At 35.1% G+C, this 27,334-nt stretch overlaps 3 protein-coding genes and 1 long non-coding RNA gene across 4 annotated transcripts; 1 reads left to right on the top strand and 3 right to left on the bottom strand.

Moving 5' to 3' along the window:
- Positions 1-413: 413 nt before the first annotated feature.
- LOC114524436 (etoposide-induced protein 2.4 homolog) lies at positions 414-9,318 on the bottom strand. Its single transcript, XM_028545511.1, has 10 exons — positions 9,084-9,318; positions 8,648-8,708; positions 8,136-8,202; positions 7,921-8,057; positions 7,394-7,461; positions 7,243-7,318; positions 7,013-7,118; positions 6,468-6,579; positions 6,213-6,284; positions 414-1,253 (listed from the first exon to the last, which is right to left on the bottom strand). The coding sequence occupies exons 1-10, from the start codon at positions 9,305-9,307 to the stop codon at positions 1,157-1,159; spliced, it is 1,020 nt and encodes a 339-aa protein (XP_028401312.1). The 5' UTR covers positions 9,308-9,318; the 3' UTR covers positions 414-1,156.
- On the top strand, positions 3,044-5,636 carry LOC114524437. The gene is made up of 3 exons (XR_003687096.1): positions 3,044-3,129; positions 5,039-5,085; positions 5,199-5,636. It is a non-coding gene; the product is annotated as an uncharacterized LOC114524437 (long non-coding RNA).
- A 594-nt stretch (positions 9,319-9,912) lies between the features above and the next one.
- Positions 9,913-17,332, bottom strand: LOC114524435 (H/ACA ribonucleoprotein complex subunit CBF5-like). The gene is made up of 17 exons (XM_028545510.1): positions 17,277-17,332; positions 16,506-16,558; positions 15,739-15,825; positions 15,163-15,254; positions 14,997-15,045; positions 14,696-14,831; positions 14,402-14,466; positions 13,928-14,054; positions 13,474-13,604; positions 13,196-13,259; positions 12,990-13,069; positions 12,232-12,352; positions 11,728-11,846; positions 11,463-11,566; positions 11,235-11,307; positions 10,781-10,906; positions 9,913-10,465 (listed from the first exon to the last, which is right to left on the bottom strand). The coding sequence occupies exons 1-17, from the start codon at positions 17,287-17,289 to the stop codon at positions 10,382-10,384; spliced, it is 1,524 nt and encodes a 507-aa protein (XP_028401311.1). The 5' UTR covers positions 17,290-17,332; the 3' UTR covers positions 9,913-10,381.
- Positions 17,333-17,785: 453 nt separating this feature from the next.
- On the bottom strand, positions 17,786-24,260 carry LOC114524617. Its single transcript, XM_028545756.1, has 10 exons — positions 23,376-24,260; positions 22,012-22,168; positions 21,730-21,872; positions 21,393-21,522; positions 20,928-20,986; positions 20,613-20,732; positions 20,209-20,295; positions 19,526-19,583; positions 18,902-18,988; positions 17,786-18,591 (listed from the first exon to the last, which is right to left on the bottom strand). The coding sequence occupies exons 1-10, from the start codon at positions 23,523-23,525 to the stop codon at positions 18,461-18,463; spliced, it is 1,122 nt and encodes a 373-aa protein (XP_028401557.1). The 5' UTR covers positions 23,526-24,260; the 3' UTR covers positions 17,786-18,460.
- Between the last annotated feature and the right edge of the window lie 3,074 nt (positions 24,261-27,334).

Here is a 27,334-nt window from a genome sequence, read left to right on the forward strand (position 1 = left end):
ATGAAAGAACACATTTAAATTACTTGTATGTGTTCTAATAATACTCGATTATAATTTTGAATAAAATTTTATTTTGAAAAATTAACGAAAAATCCTTTTTTTTATTTTGGTCCCCAGATTTTACTGACATTTCATAAATACGGTTTGGTAGGTGGGAGTTTTCCAAGGGTTTCCACTGCGGCTGTTGATAGTGGCTGCCAATGGCAGGAAATTAATGCATGGTCAGTTAGAATGTCGACAGTACACACAATTTCGATCGCAGGGCTCTTTACGATTCCCATATTATCACATTATGATGTATTGATTAGTTATATAGTTGTACATATAATAATAATAGCGTATTATTATAAAAAAATATTATATAAATAGTTTAAAAATACCTTGAAACGGTTGAAAACTAAGTGGAATTACATTCTATTATATTTTGAAAAATGATATACAATTATTTAATATATAAATATACAATTATCTACACAATTTACAGCTTAATTTGTGTAATATTACATTGAATCTTAGGCTACTACAATCAGTACAATGCCCATTGCCACTCAATTCACATTTTCGGATGTAGCTAACTACCTTTGCTCAGACACAACTGGAGCATGAATGGAAATCATTTGTAACCCATTTTGCTTAATTTTGCTTAGGTTAATTTGCAAGTGGAACAACATTCAAGACTGAATCCTGAACGTCCCGAAACAATTCATCAGCTCGGAGTGAACTGTGTGGGATTGGCATGATTTGTGGGGTTATTTGATTTACCTACAAGCAGGTATTTATTATAGGTATATCGTATCAGTGTACTCACAGTGTATATCACGTTGGTTTATCAGTCCACATATGCAGTGGTCCATCACCAGGCTGAATGGTTTTATCATGTCTCTATCCACGGTGGAATTAAGTGGTCTTACTGATCGTATATACTGATCTATCCAATTTTAAAAATTCAGCCGGATATATTTTTCCTGATTGATAATATATAGGAATAGAAAAGATATGCAGGCATTAGCTCATATACTTCATTCAAGGCTTGTAAATAGATTATTGACTACACCTATTGAAATCTGGCGCATTTTCGCCTGGTATTTGAGTCGCCACTGTTCAACACGAACGAATTTCCTTGACAGAAGTTCAAATTTTAAAATCATATAATTATTTATTTCTCGATTTGAAGTTTAGTTCTTGACCACGACTTTCTCAACATCTTGTTAGTTAACCAAATTGATATCGAAAATATACGAATTGGTACACTTCTATAACAAATAGAAAAAAATCGTTATAATATCCTGCATGCTGTACATAATTTTGAATTTTTTAACATACAGGTGTGTCTAGAACAAGTCTAGAATCAAAGCCAAAGGCCAAGGGCAACGTTAGGCTCGTTAGCACGTTAATTTGCGCTTAATTTGTCCGATTTAATTAGACTTTGCTTTTATAGCTGTTGAATGATTTTCGTACAATATGGAGAAAGAAATAGGCTAACGAGAGTCTTTTAAAAATCGCAAATTTCCACGTTCAGCTATGCTGAACACGAATTTATCAAAAGCATCTTCACTGCAAAAAAAGTGTTTTTGAATTCGAGTAAAATTACTCAAAAAGTTGAGTAAAACGTTATTTTTACTCAATTCATGCGTAGATTTACGCGAATATCGAGGGGTTCCACTCAAAATTTTGAGTAAAGTGTTTACGCAAATGTTTGAGTAAATTGTTTTGAGTAACTTTGGATGATATACTCAACAAGCCGAGTAAATATACTCACATTGAGTAAAATAACTCAATTTTACGATAAAACTTGATAATTTACTCAAACATTGAGTAAACTGATTATTTGCAATTACATTTTACTCAAGGTCTGAGTAAAATGAATGCTTCAGTTTAACGGTTTTACTCAAGTATTGAGTAAAATTACTCAACATGATCATTTGCTGGTAATTTTACACACTTCACGAGTAAAAGAGTAAAGTGAATAATTTGCGTAGTGGAAGCACTGCGAATGTATGAATTTTAGTCTTTGGCAACTGATAAGTCGCAGAGTCTGTTGTGCGTTAGAATCTGTTGAATAATCTGCGCTGGACGTTAAAAGCCAAAAAGATGGAAAAATCAATTGACGGGTTAAAAGAGTAGTTGGTGGAAATGGGTTTTGAGGATTATATTGTGCGCAATTTGAAGGTAAATATACATATAACTGCAGGGTTAACCTTTGGCCGATCCGTTCATTGACTTCATTCCGCTGTTTACATGTTTTATCCTCGGTTTTATTTGTTTCTATATGTTGGTTTCTTCGGCTAAACGCCGCATGGCACTAACTGCAGAGATTCGACGAATGCAGTCTTTCAATAGATGTTTTTGCGGAAGGGCATATACAGTTCGTGTATTACAAATCCGCCAATATTCTGAAATCAAATGTTTGATTTTGGCGCGCAAAAATAACGGTTTCCGGTCAATTAAATAAAATATTTACATGTTTATATAGAGCGCTCTTAGTGCTCTTATTCATGCTTTTTATTGCAAGAATATATGCCAGGGTATTTTGATATTGAAATTATTAATGTATCAGTGTGACAGTGTTTTTTTCACCAGAAAATCTGTAACTTCAACAACCCTGTCTTCTGTTTATTTTGTCATATTTTAAATTTAATATTACACAATATATTACACAGAGTTTATACTATTGTCTATTGGCCAGTTTATAATGTTAATTGTTTACTAATAAACATGGTAAACACTTTGCCATTTTCAAATGGCAAAGTGTTTACCATTGATTTTGAGACTTGTCATGAGTACATGCTATATCTACTATCTATATAGTGAATATCATAGGCTATTAGAGCCCACTGTTCATGAACAGATGACTGCCATATTTTGAAGATTCTATAAAATGTTACTGCCTTTCTGGTTTCTTCGAAAGAAAATAATGCAACTATTTTACCACAATGAATAAACCTGCAAAGGATTTAGCCATAAATGCTTTACTTTAAAAATTTAGAAAACAAAATTGGAAATGTTTTGATATATACCTTACTGACAGGGGCCCTGGAAAAGTGATTTCAACAAAAGGGAATGAAATTTTTGAAAATGCTGGAAGAGAGTGCTGGAAATGGCATTCAGGAATCAGGAAATTGGAATGAGGTTAGCTCACTGCATTTGTAACTGATTACTGATAGAAAAGTGCGTTTCATATTTGTAAATTCTCAATTTGCTCACCTCAATATCAGATTATCACCTTGAATTAACAAAATCCTGGATTGTATAATTCAAAGGTTTTTGAAACCACATAAACTGGACCAATGTATTAATAATATTATATTCTTCTGAAAGTCATGCATCAATTTATATACAACAATAATTGGTGTGTTATCGTGAATTCATTATTGACTAGTTTAATATTATAAGTAGTTTTTTTACTGGGTATGCCTTTAGTCTGTCCAAACAGTGCTGTTTAACAGCTTCAGTGCAAGGTGGTCAACGCCGCCTTTTGCCTTTATCTCTTCCTGGTGGAACTTGTAAAAGATCCGCCAGTTGTCGAGGACTGTTAAGGCAGTGCTTCATTGCATATACTATATACATTTATACTATTATAAGTAGTTTTTTTTTCTGGGTATGCCTTGAGCCTGTACGAGCAGTGCTGTTTAACAGCTTAAGTGCAAGGTGGTCAACGCCGCCTTTTGCCTTTATCTCTTCCTGGTGGAACTCGTAAAAGATCCGCCAGTTGTCGAGGACTGTTAAGGCAGTGCTTCATTGCATATACTATATACATTTATATTATAAGTAGTTTTTTTTACTGGGTATGCGTTGAGCCTGTACGAGCAGTGCTGTGTAACAGCTTCAGTGCAAGGTGGTCAACGCCGCCTTTTGCCTTTATCTCTTCCTGGTGGAACTTGTAAAAGATCCGCCAGTTGTCGAGGACTGTTAAGGCAGTGCTTCATTGCATATACTATATATGCATTTTTATTATAAGTAGTTTTTTCTTCTGGATATGCCTTGAGCCTGTACGAGCAGTGCTGTGCAACAGCATCAGTGCAAGGTGGTCAACGCCGCCTTTTGCCTTTATCTCTTCCTGGTGGAACTTGTAAAAGATCCGCCAGTTGTCGAGGACTGTTAAGGCTGTGCTTCATTGCATATACTATACACATTTATATTATAAGTAGTTTTTTTTACTGGGTATGCCTTGAGCCTGTACGAGCAGTGCTGTGTAACAGCTTAAGTGCAAGGTGGTCAACGCCGCCTTTTGCCTTTATCTCTTCCTGGTGGAACTTGTAAAAGATCCGCCAGTTGTCGAGGACTGTTAAGGCAGTGCTTCATTGCATATACTATATACATGTTTTTTTTTCTGGGTATGCCTTGAGCCTGTACGAGCAGTGCTGTTTAACAGCTTCAGTGCAAGGTGGTCAACGCCGCCTTCTGCCTTTATCTCTTCCTGGTGGAACTTGTAAAAGATCCGCCAGTTGTCGAGGACTGTTAAGGCAGTGCTTCATTGCATATACTATACACATTTACATTATAAGTAGCTTTTTTTACTGGGTATGCCTTGAGCCTGTACGAGCAGTGCTGTTTAACAGCTTCAGTGCAAGGTGGTCAACGCCGCCTTTTGCCTTTATCTCTTCCTGGTGGAACTTGTAAAAGATCCGCCAGTTGTCGAGGACTGTTAAGGCAGTGCTTGAAGGCATATGCTATATACATTTATTAGGGGTGCATATTGTATTTTTGTGCAAGGTTTTTAGGTGTGTCATCATAAATGCATTATCGACTAGATTAATATTATAGTTTCTTTGTTCTTTAGCCTTGAACCTGTATTAGAGCAACCAGGTGTCAAGGACTGTCAGGCTTCAATGCATTTATTATACATATTTATGTTGTCTCGCATTGGTTTGTCCTCGTTCATAATTCAGTGGTTTGCTGGCGACATGCGTGCTTTTGCTGGTTGTTGGCAAAGAGAGGAAGCATAATATCTGGCCAGGGCCATTATCTAAGGCATGCAAGTATTAATGTCACACGAAGCGACAAACGTGAGCATAATAATCCGTTGTGCTTTTTATAGTTGAACGGACTGAAGTCGCATTGTCTACCTTCGTACCATTTATCAATGTAAGTTTTCCGTTGAATCATTTACATTTGAACAGCAGTCTTAGGTGTGTAATCTTAGCTTCACTTTTTCAGTGCCTATATTTAATGAATTGTGTATCTTTTGTTTTATGTAGGAAAATGAAGATATTGAGAAGATGATTAAGAAAAGCTATAAACACTATGACCGCATGACCCTAACATGCATAATGATAAATATATACGCATGATTCTTAAACGTACATTACCGTATTTTATAAATTATAAATTTATGCAATATAAAATTGTTTCACTCGTGGTTGCGTGTAATTTCTTTACTTAAATCCGAATTTTTTCCTAATCTGTTTGGTCGACTCACTTTACTCGCATTTTGAGTGAATTTACTCAAAAGTATGTGTTACTGTGGACGCATTCACTTTACTCTAGTATTTGAGTAAATCTACTCAAGCAGAATGAGTAAATTTACGCAAAAGTATGTGTTACTGTGGACGCATTCACTTTACTCAAGTATTTGAGTAAATCTACTCATATTTGAGTAAATCTACTCAAGCAGAATGAGTAAATTTACGCAAAAGTATGTGTTACTGTGGACGCATTGTTTTACTCAATTTTTTGAGTAAAATTTTGTTAATCTATGCTTAGAATAATTGACTATGCACAGGCGACCAACGTTGGTTATGAGTGCATGTTACATTTCAAGGAAATATACCATGCATGTTCACCACGATTTTTTTTCAAAATTGTACAATTTGCATATTTTTGTGATATGGTACAAAAAACGTGTCATTCAATTTGTTAAAATTGCGTCCGCTGATCTACACTTGATTAAGCTAGCTAAAATTGGTTTGCCTGGAAAGGTGATTCAGAAATTATGATAGCTAATATTAAAAACACAATTATGGTACTATGTTGGCAGCCACAATATTATGTGAAATGAGGTATCCAAAACTGTAAAACTAATAGGTTTATGATGTAAAATTATGAAACATATTTAAAAGTGTAGGAGTAAGTGTTTCGGTAAATATTTCCGCTAAGGTCCAAAAAATGCCCACAGATTTCGTTTCAGTTCTAATCTTTCTGGTTCTTTTCATATTATCGTAAAAAGTTCAGCATCATATTCCAAATATCGAACAATAAAGCCATACACTTACTCTGTTTCAATCGGTTGAGCTTCGTTTCCACTGACAATAAACAACGGAAACAGAATGGCAAAAATACAACCACTAAACAAAATTTAAACGAAATTAAATGGTACTCAGTTATCATCACGTCTTGAAAGCAATCTCGTCTTGTTCAAGTTCACCATCACGATTTATTTCAATTGTCTGTTTCCGGCGTTTGATTTCTACGTGTTTAAACCAACAACGATGTTTCGCAGTAAAAATGATGAATTTTATGTTGATTACCTTACGACGAATGAAGAAGACACGCTCGTTAGAACAGCCAATGGGAGACCAAAGCCAACAAAATAAGGCCAGTTTGTTTCTATGAAGGCCAAGCGCTTATCAACCCTCCACCCTACACGAGTAATTCAATTTATATAGCAAAATAAAGATTCGTTGAATTGCCAAAAACAGTATACATGCAATCTTTGTAGTAGCTACAAAGAATAATTTCTAACGATAGTTTCTTGCCGTGGTGGTATATAATAAGTAATTATTGGACCAGGTTGAGACTTGAGCGTGATATTGCGAATTATTATCAAGGACTCGGTAGACCGGCGTTATCTGCCAAAACCGTAGGCCAACCTCAGCCTTGATATTCTCAATATCACGCTTATGCAAAGCTCGAATTTAATAATTATTTTATTATTATTACGTAATTGTAATTTGACGTCACAATTACAGAATACCAGGCATTATTTGTAATTTTGACGTCATAATTGACTAACTAATCAAAACGGAGGTTGCTTGTTATACAGTGAATAATAACACAAATTATTTTGAGTTACCTCTATTCACCCATGTATATTCAAAGCTGTACAGCGAATGTAGTAAAGTCATGTGTAATAGACTGAGTACCGGACCCACAATAGGTACAATGCCAACTAAAGTCGCCTGGAAAAGAGAATATAGTTAACACTAATCCTTTTTAATAAGCTAAGATTAATTGGCTAAGGTGAATTATAACCGCCCTTTAGTTAAATTATCTTATAAAAATTCTCTGGATATACAAATTTACCTGTAGCAAGAAAAAGCCTTGAATTAACAAACTAAAGAATATATCAGCAATGGTTAAACTGACATTTTGAGCCAGGCTGCAATGAATTGATATATTCATAATGTGAAGGTTGAATTGTTATTTCTGAAAAAATTCTATCAACTGGCATCACCTGCCACTTGATGACAAGAGAACTGTTGGTTTACCACTCCGTCTGCGATACGCCAAGTCAGCTATTTCCTAAAATTGTTCAAATGTGTAAGTTAAAAAATATCAATATGTAGAGAAAACAATCATAAACTAAAGATAGAAGCTGCATGAAAAACAACCAGGCATGAATATATTGGTAAACATAATCGTACTTATACTTTAATGCATATTAACTTATACTTCAGTGCTGTATAATAAACTTAATAGTTATAATAAGTTAGTTACCTTAAAAAACATAGTGAAAAATAATTTTTTAGTCATAGCAGAAGGCTTAATTGCATCTTACGCATTCTTCTGACTTGGTTCATGGTGCCTTCAAAGTGTATAATTCCAATTCTGCTTGAATTTCAACATTATAATTAGGGGCAGAATTAAATTAACTACCCTTTTTACACAAGCACCCCTGTTTTATCCTCACTGCAAGAACAAATACCAAGCAATGCTCATAAGCTAAAATACATGTCATTCAAATTAATCACCTGTACTAACCTGATACCATAGGCTGTTAAGAGGTTTTGTGAGCCAGAATAGAGGAATTACCCAAAATGCACGGAATATATAAGATAATGTTGGCACCATCCATTTCCACATCAAACTTTGGGTTGTCTCAGAACCAGTGATAGTTTCTATTAAAGTTTTAAAAAATGGTGAGTGCTGATTAATGAATATAATACCTTTTGTATGACATAAAGAATGCAACTTACTAAAAATGAGATAGGTAAGCCACTGTAAGACTGGTATTAGATAATTCTCAAATAGAAGAATACTCATCTAAAAATGTAAATATTCCAAATTATACCAACCCATTGTTAATTATAGGAATAATTAATTAATAATATTAAGCTAAGGGTTTTAGGAGGATAACATGGCAAGGTAATATAAATTAAGGTTTACAAACATTCCATCCAGTCATGCATGCTGTTATGAATGGTACATTGACATTGACTGCATATTAACTGTGCATAGACCTATTCAAAGAAGACCAGGTGGCCTGTGACAAGTTACATGAAAGGGAGGCTAATCATTGTTTCTAATCATTGTTTCTAATCATTGTTTAACTTTTTCACTGGACTTGTTTCAAGCTAAAGGTAACAAAATTTCTTTCAGTTAAAATTTAGAAAGAAACAAATTTATTTCAAATAGAAAACCTCATTTTCGCATAGTGTAACTGGCAACACCCTCCTTATACTTTTTTGAATAGGTCTATAGTACTTACCCAAAAGATACCTCCATTTAAAATACAACATTGCATCATCATGGAATAGATTTCTTTATAGCTACAATAGAAACTTTATTTAAATATTATATTTAAATATTATAGAAAGTTATTTCTGCCTTTTTTTAGAAACATGCGTAATTCTCAACTATTTTCTCAATGCGAATGCTTACTTATGTGAACAGGAAGATTCTACTTTCAACGAATAGAAAACTAGCTTAATACTCTAAATGGCAAAATCTTCCAAGAATACTCTATTAAATACCACAGCTCAAGACCCAAGCTATGAGAATTGAGAATAGCTTGCAGCACTTGCAGCAATGTCAGAAGTTGGGGAATTATAAAATTCCAGGCAATTGAATAGCAAAGTAGTCATGGAGAATTAATTTCTCGATTAATTTATGAGATAATAAAATTAATTTCTATATTGTAAAACCTTTGTCTTTGAGATATTTTTGAATTTGGTGTCGATGACGTCTGTCTCAGACGCCTCTTGCTTCGGTGGTTTACATTAATCTCTTCTGTCTCTGGTTCAGATACAGAATGGCTGCTCTCTTGCTTTTGATATATAGGTTTAAAAAAAGTAATTATTCCTAAAATCGAATCGTATACACCATGAAGAATACCTTTTGCGTAAGGCACTGCTTCCGAAGCAGCCATATTTGTTTACAACAAAATGTAGCACCCCCTCAGTGAGCACCCCCCGGAATTTTAATACAGCTCAGCACAGATTAGCTATATAGCTCATCTATAGCTCAGCCTCAGTGGGAGCACAGTTACAGTAATAAAAAAGACAAACACTCGTGAAACCAACCAGTGCTGCAACTAATGGTCAAGGTCAACCTCACAACCAGAGTTTTGACACGGGTATTGGTCTCACTGGAAAAGGCGAACTAAAAAAGACGAACATGGAATGGACCACTTGCATAATCGACCAAACTTTTCTTTAACAGTAGAAACGACCAGACCAGTCCTGTTGTATTCCGATACAGACAGGTTACTCAGTGGTATTTTAGAGTGTTTCAAGAACTCTGCATTTAAGTATATCGTTCTTTTCATTTCCCTAAGCACAGGAAATGCTAAAAACCTTTTTAAAAATCATCTTGATAATTAGTACGTCCTACGCCTTCTGGGAGCCTCAGCTTGCTCAATCACAGGAGTCGTAGACATATCCCCTCATTCCCCTGGTCATATAACGAGGCTCCCAGTTTTTGTGAGATAAATGTCGAAATTGTGTATTCACATAGAACAATACCCGGCTCCTCCACAGGCCCTTCTTTGCAACCAATATGCTTTTGGCTGATGCATAATGGAACATTGAAAGAATGACAAATGGTACTATTATAGAATAAAGATCTGTTGGTGTTAGAGGATGTTCTCAACTACCTTGTTCTTTAAAAAAACTAAAAACAGTGTTTATTCTTGTTCGGAGAGTCCAATTTATGCATTATTAGCTAAGTAATATAAAACATTTACTGAGGCAGTTCTACTGTACATATACAGTCTTCACTGTTAGAAGTTGGAGACGTGGCCAACGTATTCCATAAATTGCTCCGGAGTAAGAAAACGTACCCAAAACGAATATTTATTTATATCCATATAACAATAAACATGTGTTAACTATTCAGATAGTGCTGGCGTACAATACCCGAAGTGAAGTGCTCAATTCCTCAAATGTACCTTTTACAAATGTTTTGGTCAAATTATAATATATTTTAATAAAAAGTGGAATACTCAATCGGATTTTTCCGTTTCGGTTTTTTCCTTTTCCTTTTCCTTCTTCTTTTTCTTCTTCTTTTTCTTCTCTTTGTTCGTTGACTATTTAATGAAAACAAAAAGACACTGTATGATGCGCAAAAGAGACTCGATAGCAAAGCAAAATCTGGTCTCGCAGTGAAACTAAAAACATCGCCAGGTTTTTGGTTCGCGCCGATCATTAACGTGATAGTAAGGGGTTCGGGAGAGGCGAATTTTAGTACATTATATATACTAATAACTTTTAATTAGTTGTTTATGAAAATATCTCAATCATTGCACTTAAACCATTCATAGTTAGTACACTAAAACAGTGCTTGCTGCGGCAGCCATAATTTTAAACGTAAGCCTAAAGTTAATAAAACCGATCGTACTCACCTCATCTGGACTAGAACAATCCAATTTCGCTTTCTTTTTCTTCTTTTCTTTCTTCTCTTTAACCTTAGGCTCTTTCTTCGAGGCGTCTTCGCTTGAGTCGGATTCTGTTTCACCTTCATGCTTTCTCTATAAAAACATTTTGCTCAATATCCAACTCTTTTACCGTTCCTACTTGTTTCCAGTAAAGGCTAATTTCCACTCCGGAAAACGAGCAGCGGATCGGATCGGGGTTTTTTCCCGAGCTGGTCCGATCCATGAAGTGATTTCGGATCGGATAAAAAAAGTTCTGCAAATCTTAACATCATTTCAGAGCATTTGTTAGTTATAACAAGACGTATTACCCCATAATTCCCAAAATAGAGAGTGGCTGCAAACTATGCAAAAGTTTAACATACAAATATTGTTGTTGTGGCAGCTGTGCACATCGCAGTCGATTTCATTGTTCGCTACTCACCTTCACTGCCAATACTGGAGGCTTTTCGTCTGCGGCTGGTTCAGACACGGGTAGTTTATCAGGTTTCTGGTCACTAAACGTAATATGACAGATAATATTATATGTTCTCAAAAAAACATGGTTACTCGGGTTACAAAATTTGAATTAATTTGATCTGAATTGAATTGAACCGTGCAAAACTAACTAATTAATTTGTAGCGATAACGGAAGATGATGAAATTTGCTTACATCAAGTACGGATTCTCTTTAAGCCATTGTTGTGGAGTACTTTCGTTTGGTTTTCCATATTTACCAAGTTTTCCTGCAGCGATTAATTTTTTCTTTGCTAAAGCCTAAAAGAAATCAGTTTTGTTAACAATAGGGTCTGACTGTTACGAAAAAACGAACTGAAGGTGTGGCTGCTTTTGCAGGCTACGAAAAATGGTAAATATCTCAAAACTGAATAACAAAAACAAACCATGCACAAATGAAATGAATTAGTACGCTACTGCACCTTTTCACCCAGGCCCCATTTCCGAGGATAGCAATCTCGCTCCATGATAACTCGCTTAATTTTTGCGACAATACCGTGGTCACAGGTTGCTATAGTTGACGCGGTCATCAATGCAATACCTAATTAATATAAAATCGCATGAGCTTAATTAATTGACATCTCTGACTTTTGCTTGTTGCTTGTGGAGTGTACATACTGAGGTACATGTGTGTTTATTGGATATCCTATTGTCATTCGAAAACAAAAAGAACAAGCAGAAAAACGTCTGTTATGGAAAAACGTTTTGTACGAGTCGAGTTATTTTCGTCCCTTATTTGTGGTGGATCGTGACCACTGAATCCCACACATTATTGCATGTTCCGTTTGGATAAGTTCTCTAATTGTTTGATTTAATTTGAAAAATTTAATTCAAGTTAAGTGATGTTTTTCAATAATTATTGACAATTGCAGAATATCACTAAGAACTCTTGAAGGATTTGCCAGTTGACAAAAACATAACTATACCTAGAGCAATAGCTTCTCCTTTCGTTGTCATCATCACGACTTCCTCATTAAGTTCAATACCAGATTCATAACGAAGTACACCTGGCAACATCAGCTTTGCACCATAGCATATGGCGTTTACCTATAATTGCATGAACAATGTTTAATGTGGGTAGATGTCGAGGTTATGGGACAACACGTACAGTATAAGAGAATTAATACTTGTAAAAATAGCAATAACTCTGTCGAGGTCGAACGAACGTTTTCTTAAGCTTAGTCTGTTTAAACGCTGCCTCTGAATCGTCTGGCCTAGATTCCATTACCTCGAACGCAGTTTGAACGCACGTTGTATTTTTCCGACCACCATTGCTTATATATTTTATAAATTTGAAACGATACTGTCACCAAAAGGCTCAATAACATGTGACAGTGCTTCGTAGATGTTCTTCACGTTAGTTGAGAAGTTCAAGTTGAGTGGGGATGACAACTGGATCGGTTACATGTAGCAATAGCTATACAATTTAGACTTATAAATCATCAAGGTATAAAATTACATTATACTAGGCCAATATTGCAGAGTTCGTTTGTTCGGGCAACGCTCATTTTTTCGACAATATTCTTAAAACGTGTTGTTTGTATGTATATTACTATGTTTTTTCCAAAACATAGATATATACATAGATATATATATATATATGGATATGTTGTTTTCTATGTTTTTTCCAGTTATTTGACATAGAAGTGCTATAAAATAAATTCTCAAACAATACGGTACTTACGGCACTATCTTTTACAACTAAACGTTTATGGGATGTCAATAATGCTTCCAATGGTTTAATTGTTCGACGTAAATAAGATTCTATAATCAAGGAAATATATTTCTCAAATATTTGTCCCCGTCTTGAAACAAAAAAAATATGAATATAATATGAACTGAAACAGGACGACAATAAAAATTGTCCGGCGGCCTCTAGTATATACATACCATCTTTAGAGTTGTCATACAACCATTGAGCATCAAGTAAATCATGCATGGTCACCATTCCTTCCTAAATAAATTCATAAAAGCACAAGTTAGAAAGGTTCCTCTCGAGTTTTTTTCTTATAATAAAAGCAATGCATCCTGCATTACTGTTTGAACGTTTTTTTTTCTTTCTCACTGCTATATGGTTTAAAATTTCTCTCTGTTTGGCGTTTGAGACCGAGGTGTATCGAAGCTAAATAAGATTCTACATGTAACCTTGCAAATACAGTTTTGCTAACCTTTTCAGACTGAATTCCCGATCTTACTCTACGTAATTCTTGCATGTGCGCTCCAACCCCAAGCAAAAAACCAAGATGTACACATAATGTTCGAATGTATGTCCCGGCTTCACAACTGGCCCAAAAAACAGCTAAAAAACAAAATTGTACATGTTCACTTTATTGTTCATTTTATGTTCATTGTACAATCTGCACAGTTTGTTTCTCGTATCCAATCAAATTAGCTAAAAAGAAGTTCTGATTAAGCAACCTCACACCAGACGTATTGTGGTATGTATGTTCAGACAAATGCATTTGAGTAAATTTGAACGGAAGCATGTAACATGCAAAAATAGAATATAACTTTAATCATCAATTTGTTGAAATATATATTTCACTTGTTTAAAAGTCATTGATTTATAAAGTTATTGATTGTCCTGAAACAATTTATAATGCACGTATTAGCCTAACTGACCTAGATGACGATCTGTGTCAAATTCGATAAGCTTGCTTTCGTATATTGTTCGTATTCTTAGTTGTCTTTTAACAGCTGAAATTAACGGCGGTCTTTGAAACAACGCACCAGTCAACTGCTCAATTACCTAATAAACAAATATTTGCATTGAATTTTTTACGTTATATATTTAAATGTTACCATATTTCAACGTTCGTGGATGTTCTCACAATTTACGTGGACATAATGGACATAATTTGCAACTACAGTTTTTTTTCGTAGAAAGTTCTAAGGTGAAAGAATTTAATAGGTTGCATAAAATTATGCAAATTCCCATTAACAGAATATGTTTGTCATTCCTTTACACGTAGACATGCTATACAAATGACAATCAAAGATTCAAACTATAGACAATTATGAAAAGTCTGCGTAATGACGAAGCTTGCGGTAAAACATGTTTTCAACTGGGCAATGCAGTCAATGTTTCCTACATACCTGTGCCAGCTTTGTCTCACTTTCAATAGCATTGTGAAGACGAACAACACAAACATATTCTTTCCCTTTTAAATATAAATGAAGAAATTAACAACCAACAAGGACTTATACAATCAGAAATTTACTTTGCTGTTATAAGAAAAACGACCAGACTTTTTTATCTTTAATCAATATTAAACCTTAATGTGTGACTTAGTTACAATTCTGGTAATTCACTGTTCTGTTCTAACTAGTTAGGGGCATAACGTTTTTACTCTTCAACATAATCATATAGTAAAAGAAATATTCAAATACCTGCTCCTTGCTGAGATTTCACGAGACGTGTGGCTCGATCAATACATACAATCAAACAACCTGTGACCTTAGGATCTAATGTTCCACTATGACCTGTCTTCTCCACACGTAGAATTCTTTTTATCCATGCAACTACCTTCAGAAGTAAAAAGTAATAACCTTTCAAAACACAGTTTTTCTCTTTTACCATTACGGCTTTCTTTTTTTAACAAAAAGGTTTTGTCGTATACAATAAAAATGAAAATTATTTCATCTGTAGACAGTAAAGTGTGAAAGTGACTCAATGTTTCTAATGTGTTACCTCATGTGAAGAAGGATTGGCAGGTTTATCAAGATTGATAAATCCACTCCTATAACATCATTAAAATACAATGTTTAATGAAGCTAATAATTATTGGAAGAAATTGCAATCTCAGCTTTCTGCAAGCAAAAATCACAACTAATCACATATAGTAACCACAACATACGAGATATAATCCTTGAGGTCTCTTTTCAACGGAGAGCAACCCGAAGTTAATGGAGTAAAATGTCCAGTACGACAGTTCAATTTATTATAGTTCTAAAAAAACAACTAAAAATTTATTCCCAAACCTAAACATTGTTGATAATTAAATGAATAGGGGATAACTGTTATGAGGGTTGGACAAATTGGTCACTGCCTTGGAGCCATACTGCTGCAAAGATTTTTACAATATTTTGGCCATCCCAAAGAGGTGGGCAATCTTGTGCACTGGGGTGCATAGAACGTACATCACATTTTGTAGTGTACAGGGGAAACAGGCACGTGGCGGATCTAGGGGTGTGCAAAATAAATCACATCGCTTAATTTTAAATTCAAACTACAATTCTACAACGCAAACTACAACGCTATTGGTTATTGATTTGAAAAGAATATTTTTACATTAACACCTGCCAATGTGATTCCGATTTTAAGCCATAGTAATTAATTTACTTTGCACACCCCTAGATCCGCTACTTACTGGCATCTCACATTGGCATATCAACAAAATGTTATAAATTCATATAATATATAAACAATATACCTTGAGCAGAAGAGGCCATTGAGATGTGTCAAGAGTTGTAGGATTCTTGGTTGGGGGTATTAAGAAATCATCACTATGCTGTGCAGCCTGGAAATCAAGGAAGATGCATTAATGAGGAATCTTCCATTCTCCATTGCAAAATGAATATTAGGTGATAAAAAAAAACACATATGAAACATATTTTTGGGACCCTATATTCCCAAAAGATTAGAATCATTGTTAAATATGTGTAATTAATGTGTAAAAGTGTTCTTGATCAATGAACATTCTATTATTATAACTAATTCATATGATCTTGGAAAACTGACAAGACATATTTTCTTCTGTAAGCTAGCTAGTACTCAATACTACATACATCACTAGCACTTCAATTTTTTTAAACTTCTTCCACATTTTTAGCATCACACATTAAAGTACAAATGCACCAGGAAAATTTATCAGAAATAGAACAGAAAGAGGAAAAGCAAGAATTTTCTTACATGTTCACTCAGATAGATGCTTGCTCGCTTGGCAGTGCAACTGCTAATGGCCATGCAGGAGCCAGTATGCACTCTGCTATGTACTAGGTAAGCCACCTTGTTCCTAGCTCGGACTCCATGCACTCACACAAGCTGTGGGTGGGATTGTGCCTATTAGCTCCTAATATGTTAACCTTAGTTATCAAAAGATAGTCAGCTAATATCTAGCTTAATTAAAGAGGCAAGGAAAGCTTTTCAGAGAAGTTAGGAACCCACCATTACCCTATCAACATTAGAAGAAATGCTTACCCCAATATCAACTGATGACTTCTTCTTTTTCTTTGATTTATGTTCTCCTTGTACTTAAATACAAAAAAGAACATTATAAGTTTGATAACAAGCAGTCAATAAACTTGGGTTACAAAAAAATTATAGTGAAATATTCCAGCAAAATATTAGAATAATGGAAAACAAGTAATTTTGTAATGAGCTGGTGATTGCTAGGCATCAATTAAATAAACAATTCACTCAAAATTGAAATGAAAAGGAAGCCAGAAGTTCTCAAGGGATGCATGGGTAGAAACTTTTAATTTCGAAAGAAATTCGAATTTTACAAAACATCTCAAAGTGTTTTGTGAGGACCTTTTGTGAACCAACCAAATAGAAGTTTTGTTGGTGCAGGAGGACCATGGGAGTTAAAGGGGCACCCGGTTTATGTTTAAAAATAAAATGCATCTATCTATATTAAGTGGTCTGTTATGGAGTCTACACAGTTGCTTAGTTGATAAATGTGATTAGGAAAACTAAATAATGATTTTGCGAAGTTAATTGTAATCGCCCATGCGCTTAAGTTACAGACTTTCTACGATTAAAAGCAGGGCAAGGTGTCCCACAACCCAACAATTCTGTGGCATGCTCGGTTTGTCCAAGGAATGTCTATTTGTGCACCATTCGTGCATCAGACTTGTATGCTACGTCCACACGACCGTCATATAAGTTAGAAAATTGCTACAAGTACACACCACAAATAAGTCTCCTTATATATATATATATATAAATAATTATATTAGTTATACGCACCTTCTGTGGCCATATTTATTCACTCCACGTGTTTGTGGCGCTAGGATTACGATTTATAATTACGATTTTCACAACTTCACTTCCTGCCGGTCAAAATTCCTTGAATTGTAAGTCAAAGCTTCCTTGTGCTTACTTTGAACTAGTTTACACCATTGGATAGTGATTACTGCCTACGTCTTGAGACCACTGTTGTATTCTGTTGTATCAAACTTGTTGTTTGGAGACCTTGCTCCTTGGTTATCTCGGAACGTAAGGCACTAATTCATTCGAAAAATTCTAATATTTTGAAAATAGCTACTTCAGTGATATATCTTCATTGCAGAAAATTGGGTAGTTACTAATACTTGTACAAAAGCAAACCGGTAAAATTCGCGCAATTCGTGCATTAGCCATTGGCATTACGCAGGAAAGAACGATGTAATGCTGTGAGATACACTTTCCTAGATGATCTCGGTTTGAAACGCAGGTTTAGGATTTAGAAAATCACACAGATATTCAATCTATCAAGCTGACAGTTCGAGAGGTAATTTATTTCTATTCCTTATTCGGTACAACTGTGATTGACTGCCAGAGCCATTACACATTAAGCTATAGAAACACAAATCCGAAAAGTTCCAATTGGAGTGTTCTATTCCTTATAACAGTTAAATATATTCTACAATTACAATTCTTTCAAAATTGAACATGACACATATGCTGTACGTTTTACGTTTCATCGCCGAATAAAGGTACGATCACAGATTTCGCCCAAAGGGAAAATGCTAGGCGAAACGGATGACCCATGGATGCATGTGGTGAAGATGTTTTGGGGGAAAATAATTTGAGTTAACGAGAAAAGCGTGATTCTTTGTGATTCATGGAAGGATTATCAAAAAAACTCTTAACGTAAAACTCATATAATCGTCAAGAAAGCCTCCATGGACGGAAGAGTGTTTTCGCAATGACCCAGCGAAACGTCTTTCTGAGTGACCGAACCTTTATAAGGTTTTATTGTCAACGAATCAAAAATTATAATATACACAGTCAGGTATGATTCGATTAAGTTATAGGTTAAACGTCCTCTCTTAGAAGTCGTCACTACATTATTTTAAAGAATTAATCCACAATGTGCTCTTTTATATCTAAGTTGTGCGAGTTATGATATGTTATACTTTGTATAGATTTAGACGAATTGAATTACTACTTTATTCATGAATGTCATCATTCACGTTTTCACCCAGATAATCATCATCAGGCTCCTCGGATTTTGCAGACGAAGGTCTCTGTTCTGTTTCATGCGGTTCATTGACGTCCTTTTGTCCGTCCGGAAAGTACACTTGAAATATGACAAACTTATTACAGCACGTGCAAAAATGACAATCAAAAGTGTGATGCTTTATGGTTTTAAAAATCTTAGAAAGTTTCGCACCACAGCTAGTCATTATAATATATAACAACAGTGAACAGAGTTGATGCATGTTCAAGATCTTTTTTGGACGTGTAATTCAGATTGGGCTAAAAGTGTTTTACCTCGTAGTGGATAAAATGCAGCATATACATAATGCTATTATAATGTAATGCCTATACCGGTATTTTATAATATAGAAACGAAAAGTTATTGTAATGCAGAATGTTTGAGTTATTACCTGCCTCACGTAATCCTTTCCCAAAGTTGCTAAAAACAATCCATAGGAAAATGCAAACCAAAATTCGTGCAGCCAAAAACAGGCACGCTGGTCGAAATGGAAAAATTATTATTAAAAGTTTTATTTTCGAATAGAATCACATGGTGCATGAGAGGGACGGGAGGAGTTAATTTTCGTATCATTTTTAAAATTGACAGGGCATTTCACATATCATTGGGAAATATCTTTTATCATGGACCGTGTTTACCATGATCCAATTAATCCATGGTTAATAACATCTTTCATATAGACCCTTTCGATAATTACGTCACAATATTAACGTTTTAGAAATTTAGAACCACCTTAAATGATGGATTTCAAGTTTTACTCTCACAAGTCACGTGCAAAGATGCAAAACATTCTTCTTCAACACATGAATGAGAAAGAATTTTTACTTTGAAAAATCTTTGCACATAACTTGTGACAGTAAAACAAGAAACCCATTTTAGTTTAGGTGGTTCCAAGTGAACTGTAATAAACTGTTATATTCATTTTACGCATGTTATATTCATTTTATTAGGTGGTTCTAAATTCATAACGATAATGTTGTGTCGTAATTATCGAAGGGGTCTATTGAAATCTTACCGCAAGCAATGATGGATGCATTTATTGTTTTGCTTTGTTGATCCCAGTTCATTTCAGTCTACACAAAATTATACGGACGAGTTTTTAGGGAGAATGAATGAAAAAAACCATGCCGACCCCTCCCTTCTCAAACAAAAATTGCGCATTAATGATAGAAACAGAGTAGGCAGAAACTAAAATATTGGATAATGGTCACCACAAATCAGTTTTCTAATGACTATCTGAGTTCTGTTCCCTAGCTATTATTATAATGTCAATTATTTCAGTCGAAAAAAAATATTCCAGAGCAGGGGATCAGGAAGCTGAAACTACAAAAACGACAACAAGTCTACGAGCACAAGAATCGTCGAAACTTGCAAGTTGCCTTCTCGCTATACACCATCACGCAAAAGTCGTGCTTTGAGAATGTAATATGGCGTAAGCATAAGAAGAAGCCACAGAATTGTCTATTCTGTGACGATACAAAAAGTCATTTATTGTTCTTTGCGTAAGGGCTATTTGTCATGATTTGTCACACAGCAAGTACCGTAAAACAGGTAAATTACTGCGCTAGTTTCACCCCTATAAACAGTATTTCAAAATATGCCGAAAATACAGCATTAAAAAACTATCTAAATGAGCAAAAAGTAGAACAAAGCAAAAGCAATAGTATTTCTCATATTTTGTCATAAATTAATGTTTACCTTGATAATCTTGTATAGAACATACGCTGGTTGAGGAAGACTAAGGATAATAAAGGTGTATAGCCACAACTTGTCCTCGAATTTCGGCTAAAAATATGCGGCACAATATTAAGCACTTTCTTCGATCCTATCGAGAACAGGGATGTATTGGAGGAGGGAGGGGGGTCAGCTCAAATTCTATGTCAAGTTGGGGGAGGGGATCAAACACTTCCATAATATTCAAGCCACCTCAACAGCTCCATGGCCTCCATGCACTGATGATTTTACATATATAATAGCTTTCTTTCAATCATTTTTACATGGATAAAAGTGTTATCTTTGACCACATAAAAGTGGATAACATCGAATGCTGGGCAAAGCGAGCATGCAGTCATTTAAAGACTGATAATATCTAGTAAACTCACCAAAAGATAACCAACGACAAGCCAAATTATTCCGACGAAGATGCCCACAACAAGAATGGAAATCTCACCAGGGCTAGCATTCTCCAAACCAGATGTCAAAATTAACACAATTAAACTGATCTATATTAATGAAATTTATTTACCTCTTTATTAATCTCAGTTTATTTGAAACATTAGCTAAGCTGGGACGTCTCTTTTGACAGCTATCTGAACTAGACAAAATCGCAGGCAGCCGAAATTTGCGTTCGTTATGGAAAATATCAAAGAACAGAAAGAGTAACAGTGGTGGTAATACCGCTGCTATCTTGCACGTACCGCTGATTGAAATTCAACTACTAGCAATGTTTGGAATATGAACATGTTCATACACATATCTATAAAGAAGAAAATATAGCACTGTGAAAATTGAAAAGGTGCAAACAGGGTTGGAAGCAGGCTGATCCCGTAGAAAGCTGATCATAAAGCAGGCTGCTAATGGAGCCACCTGAGCTAAATAGTCGTGGTAATATAATTACTACAGGATAGTACTATTAAGGTTTAGATTTGGGATTATATTCATTGAAAAAAAGGTGCAGCTGGAACTACAGTAGTCAAACAAAAACTTTAGAAACAAGATTTATACCTAACCACAAGACAAATTACAATTTACAAACAGCATCTAAAAACACTTTCTACTAATTCTGGAGAATAAAAAAAAGGTCCAATGCTTTGGCATCTTTTATGAAACTTCTTGAAATTTCCATTTCAATTTTCACATTAGATTAATTTCATTAAACTTACTTTGTAATTTTATATTGGCTGAACGCACTGTTCTGATAATAAGATTTTTCGAAGTGTAATGTTGTAATGAAATGTAGAAACTAAGGATCAGATCAAATGGTGCAAAAGCTGACAACACAATTAGACGACCCTATAAATAACACATTAAATGCTTCAATAACATGTTAATCAACAAGACTATGATTATTTTTCCTTCTCAGCCCATAGGCAGCCCAAATTAAGTGTGCACCAGCACCATCATTGTTTATCACCCTATATTAATTATGCTATATTAAGCATTATTAATATAATGAAAGGGGAAGCATTTACACCATAAAGGCAAAATAAACTACATTACCAGTAAAACATTAGTTCTGTCACTTTTAATGGCATATTGAATGATACAATACACTGTAACTGCTACAATTGCGATCATAAATGCCCAAAGTTGGTAGGGTCGCTCTCCAAATACTCCATGGTATACATAAATCAAACAAAAGACTATGAAAAAACAGAAATTAAATGTTACATTAATTATAACATCCTTCTCTATACTTTAACAGTTCAATCAGTTTGTGGGTCAGTCAAGATTACTTTTTATTCTCAACACAATTTTTTTGCCATGATACACTGACAATACCTGCATTAATTAAAACTAACAATCCAAGTGTTGAGTCAGAATCATCAATTGTATTAGCAAGACGATATATGGTCATAGCAATAGCACCAACTATACTAAGAGTTGCCAATACAAGAAATCCAATTTCAATATTCTCTAAATCAGCAGGGACTCTTAGCTAAAATAAAATAATTATCATACAACAGGACTACACTCTGGAACAAGTCAACAGGTTGCATTGTATATATTCAAATCTAGACCTTCACAAAATATATATGGACTAAGCAATGAAAAAGATAACTCCTAATCATTTCAATAAAAAAAAAAATCATGTTGTACTTTGGATTTAGTCATTGTTACTGAAAAGAAAATGCTAGACTCATTCTACATTCCTTTTTCATTTCAAAATATGTAGAACATGAAATTTAATTTTTTTTGTAAATCTAATGATGAATTGGTAAGATCATTAAAGCCTGTTTACACTTGCAATTTTATGCGTGATTTTCTTCTTTTGGTATATGTGAATGAGTGACTAGTTATGAATTCTTTGATGTATAAGAGCTCTTATTTGAACATTCGTAACTAATTCACTCGTTCACATTTATCAAAAAGAAAAAAATCGCGCATAAAATTGCAGCAAAAGTTGCAAGTGTAAACAGCCCTTTACTGAGGTTGAGTATTTCCTCATAGAGGTGCAATTTTACATGAATGATCATTTCTGGCATTTAAACATTCCTAGTGTAGAGTTTATTACCATTCCAATAAGAATAGGTGAAGTCTGAGCTGAGTTAAGGGAAATACTTGCAGGAATAATAATATAGTATGAACATCCAAATGGCTTTGTGACACAACTATGAATAACTCTGAACAATAAATGAGGAAATAAGCCATAACATGAAATAATTAAAGGCTCACAGGCTCAGGTTTTACCTCCCAAATTGTTCTTGTGTTATAGATTATTTCAACATTTATTTTTTATGCCTGTGTACATGTTGAAAAAGGGTGTTTGTCTAGTTTAAGCATATCCTGAGAGCAGTAATCAAATTGGCAGTAATGAACAGGTGATATATGTGCACATCGCTCTCTTTGAGGCCACTTTCACATTCGCTGATTCACTTTCACAACAATTTTGCATGTTCAACAGTCTTACCTCCTAACCACTATATAACTACATTTACTTAAATTCTTGATTAGAAACAATCATAAAAATACGGAAATCATTGACATGTAATTTATATTATAGATATGACCCAATATTACTAAACACTAAATCAAATGTGGTATAACAATTGCCTAAAATAGACAAAACACTAAACACTTCAATATTTTTGACGTTATTATTTTTAAACTTACGATCTCATCAAAAGAAGCAAAATAAGAAATACCTTTCCAAAGGGTGAATCCCAGGTTCTAACTGTAGGGTGAAATACATTCACCACCTCTCGGTCCTCTCGTGAGTTTGAGCTGGTATTGGAAGACTCGGATTGCATTCTTTCTGCACGATTAGGTTTTGATCCGAACGTTTCGTAATCCATGATGGTAGATAATATGTTAGTAAATATAAAATTCGAATGAATCACTGATTCTCCAATGAAGTTGACTTAGTATTTTCTGAGGTCAAAACATTTCGACACATTAGCGGAATGGTTGTCCAATTGTGTTTTGAAAGTTTTGAAATTCGAATGCATCAGGTGTGTTTCAATTCGAACTCCCTCATGGTACCATAAGTTCCCTTGGCCTCCCTTCAGTCCCTTGGCTAGGCAAAACCTGGGGTATCTACCATAAATGATTCTGAGTCAACAATATAGGCCAAAACGAAAGATATTTAGTGGGGAAAAGCCAGTAGTCTGTAGCCATGCACAAATATTAAATCTCTTCGTGCAATCGGGTTTCTCCTTATACCCGGTAGCTGCTACAAGTGAAGCATCGTTTTGCTTTGCCCTCGTTTCTCCCTTAAAAGGAAAAAGGATGCTCTGCTGGCCTAAGCATGAAAAATAATGGCATACTACAACTTGTAGTGCCGTTTGGAAGCGTTGGAAATGTTGTACGAGCCAATCAGTATCCTACTTGAATTTCTTCTACGTATATACCGAAACAGGAAACCTGATTTTAGTCAGTGCTGCTCAACCGTGTGACGGGACAGCGGGAGCAACTGTGAACATTAGGGGTCATTGGTGCGGGTTGGGAAACCTAACCTTAACCAATCACGCTAATCGTTAACCAGATCGGCCAATCAGAGGCGATTCTATGGAAAGCCATTAACGTGCCTTACCCTGACGCTTCCGTTTAATAATAATCGCACGCTGTATTTATTTACGTTCGTGTCTTGTTGTGGCTGGCTTGTGGGACGTCTTTATCGAGAATAATAACAATATGCGAATAAATCCTAAACGTTTTTGAGCTTTTCGCTGTGTTTTTACCCATATACTTTTGTAAAGGAATTAGGCTATAGGAATTAGGTTTCTGACTTAGGCAAAATTCGTAGTTTTAAAGATTATTATCACGCATGCGCACGCCCATAGACCCGAAAAATAAGATGGACAAATGACAATGTAAATGTATTTCGGTATAAACGGCCTGTAAAGTTAAAACTGGAAACTGGCTGGGATTGGGAAGGCTACATACATAATGACCAGTGAACAGAGCAACGTTGTGGGTAATTTTTTTTTAATCAAACATTTGCGTAAGACATAATTTACTTTAAGGTCCGTTCACACGATCCAATTTTGTTAGATCCAATATTCCATTTCACTACTTCTGATAGATGTTTCATAGTCTCTTGTCTTGTATAAATGTATATCAGCAGCAAATCTACTGAAACCAATGAATGCACTGACAGCTTCATCAATGAGCCGAGTCAATCAGCCGACTATATTTGGTGTCAGGTCGTTTCGTACTCTTGTCATTTCGTACCCATATCCCTGGTCGTTTCGTACTCTAATTGATGGTCGTTTCGTACCCCGATTTTAATCGTTTCGTACTCAAACGCTATATGACTGCTTTTATTGCAATCAGTTCAGTTTTTATTAAAAGCGTTGATAATAACCACTTTCTTTGTTGACTTGAAACTCTGTATTGCAACATTTAAGTTCTTCATTTGGCAGTTCAAATTTATCGTTTTGAAAATGGTCCGAAAGTCTACACGCACACTTAAGCGCAAATGGCCATGTGGTACTTGCAGTCTGCAATGCAATGACAATTCGATCTTTTGCGAAGGATGCCGAATGCATGTGGTACCATTCTTGTTGTGAGAACCTGTCTCCGAGAGATTTAAAAATTTTACAAGACCTAACCGAAGATTATCTGTGTTCGTCTTGTACGCGTGTTGGACTGTTGGCGATGTCTTTGATTTCCAAAACGCGCTCCAAAGTGCGACACGTGTTGGGAGGCTAGAAAGTGCTGCTAAAGTTGAATGTATTTTGGTCGTCGTGGAATACCGTTCTACAGGCTAATTGAGCTATTTCACAAGTAAAAAATAAACGGACAGATCACGGATATATTTTTCGGCAGTTGAAATGAGCTTAAATAAAATATATTCGTCTTCTTGTTTTTGCAAAGCTAGCTCATTAAGTCCCTCATGTGTAAAGTTCGAAACGACCTTGTCTGGGTACGAAACGACCATGTCTGGGTACGAAACGACCATGTCTGGGTACGAAACGACCAGGCCTGGGTACGAAACGGCAGAAGTACGAAATGACAAGAGTACGAAACGACCATAAACCGACTATATTTCATACGTCAGAAGTGAATTGGATTCAACAAAATTGGATCGTGTGAACAGACCTTTGGCTTGCAAACATTCTTCGACAAACTTCCTGTGACAAATGCAGTTTGTCCGTATGAGGGGAAATCCATATTAAAGTGTCACAACACGTTTCAAATCAATATTGTGATGGTGCTACTCAAAGCGAACTTAGGTTTGCTAGTCCAGTGCTCTTTTAAGGTCGCGAGTTATCATCCCAAGGGTACGGAGGTGAAAGGAGGTTTAAGGAGGTGTAATTAGGAAAGTGTACAGGTAGAAGGTAGCTATTTGTATACCATGTGATGTGAGACATTATAATAGCGTTAGCGTTACATCAGATAATTATTGCTGTTCAAAATTTGTTTTTGATTCATAAATTAGTTGCTAATTTGTTTTTACTATTGAGATGAGTTTGAAATATTTTCGAAATTTTGTTTTTGATTTCGAAACTGAAGTGAATATTTGGTTGTGTTTTCCAATTGGAAATGTATTTTAATGGTTTTGGGTGGTTATTTTAATGGTCTTCTAATTGGAAATGTATTTTAATGGTTTTGGGTGGTTATTTTAATGGTCTTCTAATTGGAAATGAGTTTTAATGGTTTTGGGTGGTTATTTTAATGGTTTTCCAATTGGAAATGTGTTTAATCACTTATGGCCACCATAATTTAAATTCTTCGTATGAAGGAAACTGTTGGGGGGGGAATAACAAATGGTTTTGGGTGGTTATACAAGCGCCTGGGTACGAGGTTGGCAGGCGTCACAGTCACCAGTCGGTTCGAAAGTTGAATGTTATCACATGAGTATAGTTTCAGAAACCACTGCCGCTATACTCGTCAATTCCGTCAAAATGGGATGAATTGTAAGGCCGTAAAGCAGTATAGTTGTAACTTGTAAAACAGGTAGCCTACTGTCAGTATGTATATAGCACAGACGCTTCAGAGCCCGAATTAAAAAATATATGTTCGAGAAGTTATCACCCCAATCTCTATATTACTATAATCTCAATTTTTTGTCGATCACTTGTGACCACTAGTCAGGCTACTGTGGATTTCCAGTCCTCGCCGCAATTTTGACTTTGACATAGACTCCCTTGAAATGAGGCTCAGCGTAACGAAACTCCAGACTAGGCTGAGTCCGCTGAGATGAGTGAAAGTGTGAAACTCCGCTATTTTAGCAAAAGCCAGGCAAGGGCCTAAACAGTTGGTACAAGGGCAGCTGAAGAATATTAATTTCGAACCCGACGTTTTTCAACTTACATTATAATCCATACAAATCATCAACAAAAAATACAAATGTCACAAGATATTAGAATCGTGTCCTTTAATCAACACATTACCACTCAAACGCATCGTAAAAGCAAAGACCATTTTTGTTGTTCGACCATGATACAATCAAAATCATGATTAAAAACTTTAATTCATTTAAATATTTTAAATTAGTCAATATCTACGGTAAAACAATTTTACAAATTATTAATTACAATTAAAAATCAACATTAGTTAGGACTACAAGTCAAAAAGAATCAGTTTTATTTAAAAAGCTGATGCGAAAAGCATGGTTCACGTGTACTACAAGATAAAGTTCTATTAATAGTATCAATTA

The sequence above is a fragment of the Dendronephthya gigantea genome, unplaced genomic scaffold (genome assembly GCF_004324835.1).
Source record: "Dendronephthya gigantea isolate DGI-Jeju-01 unplaced genomic scaffold, DenGig_1.0 000031F, whole genome shotgun sequence".
NCBI lineage: Eukaryota > Metazoa > Cnidaria > Anthozoa > Malacalcyonacea > Nephtheidae > Dendronephthya > Dendronephthya gigantea.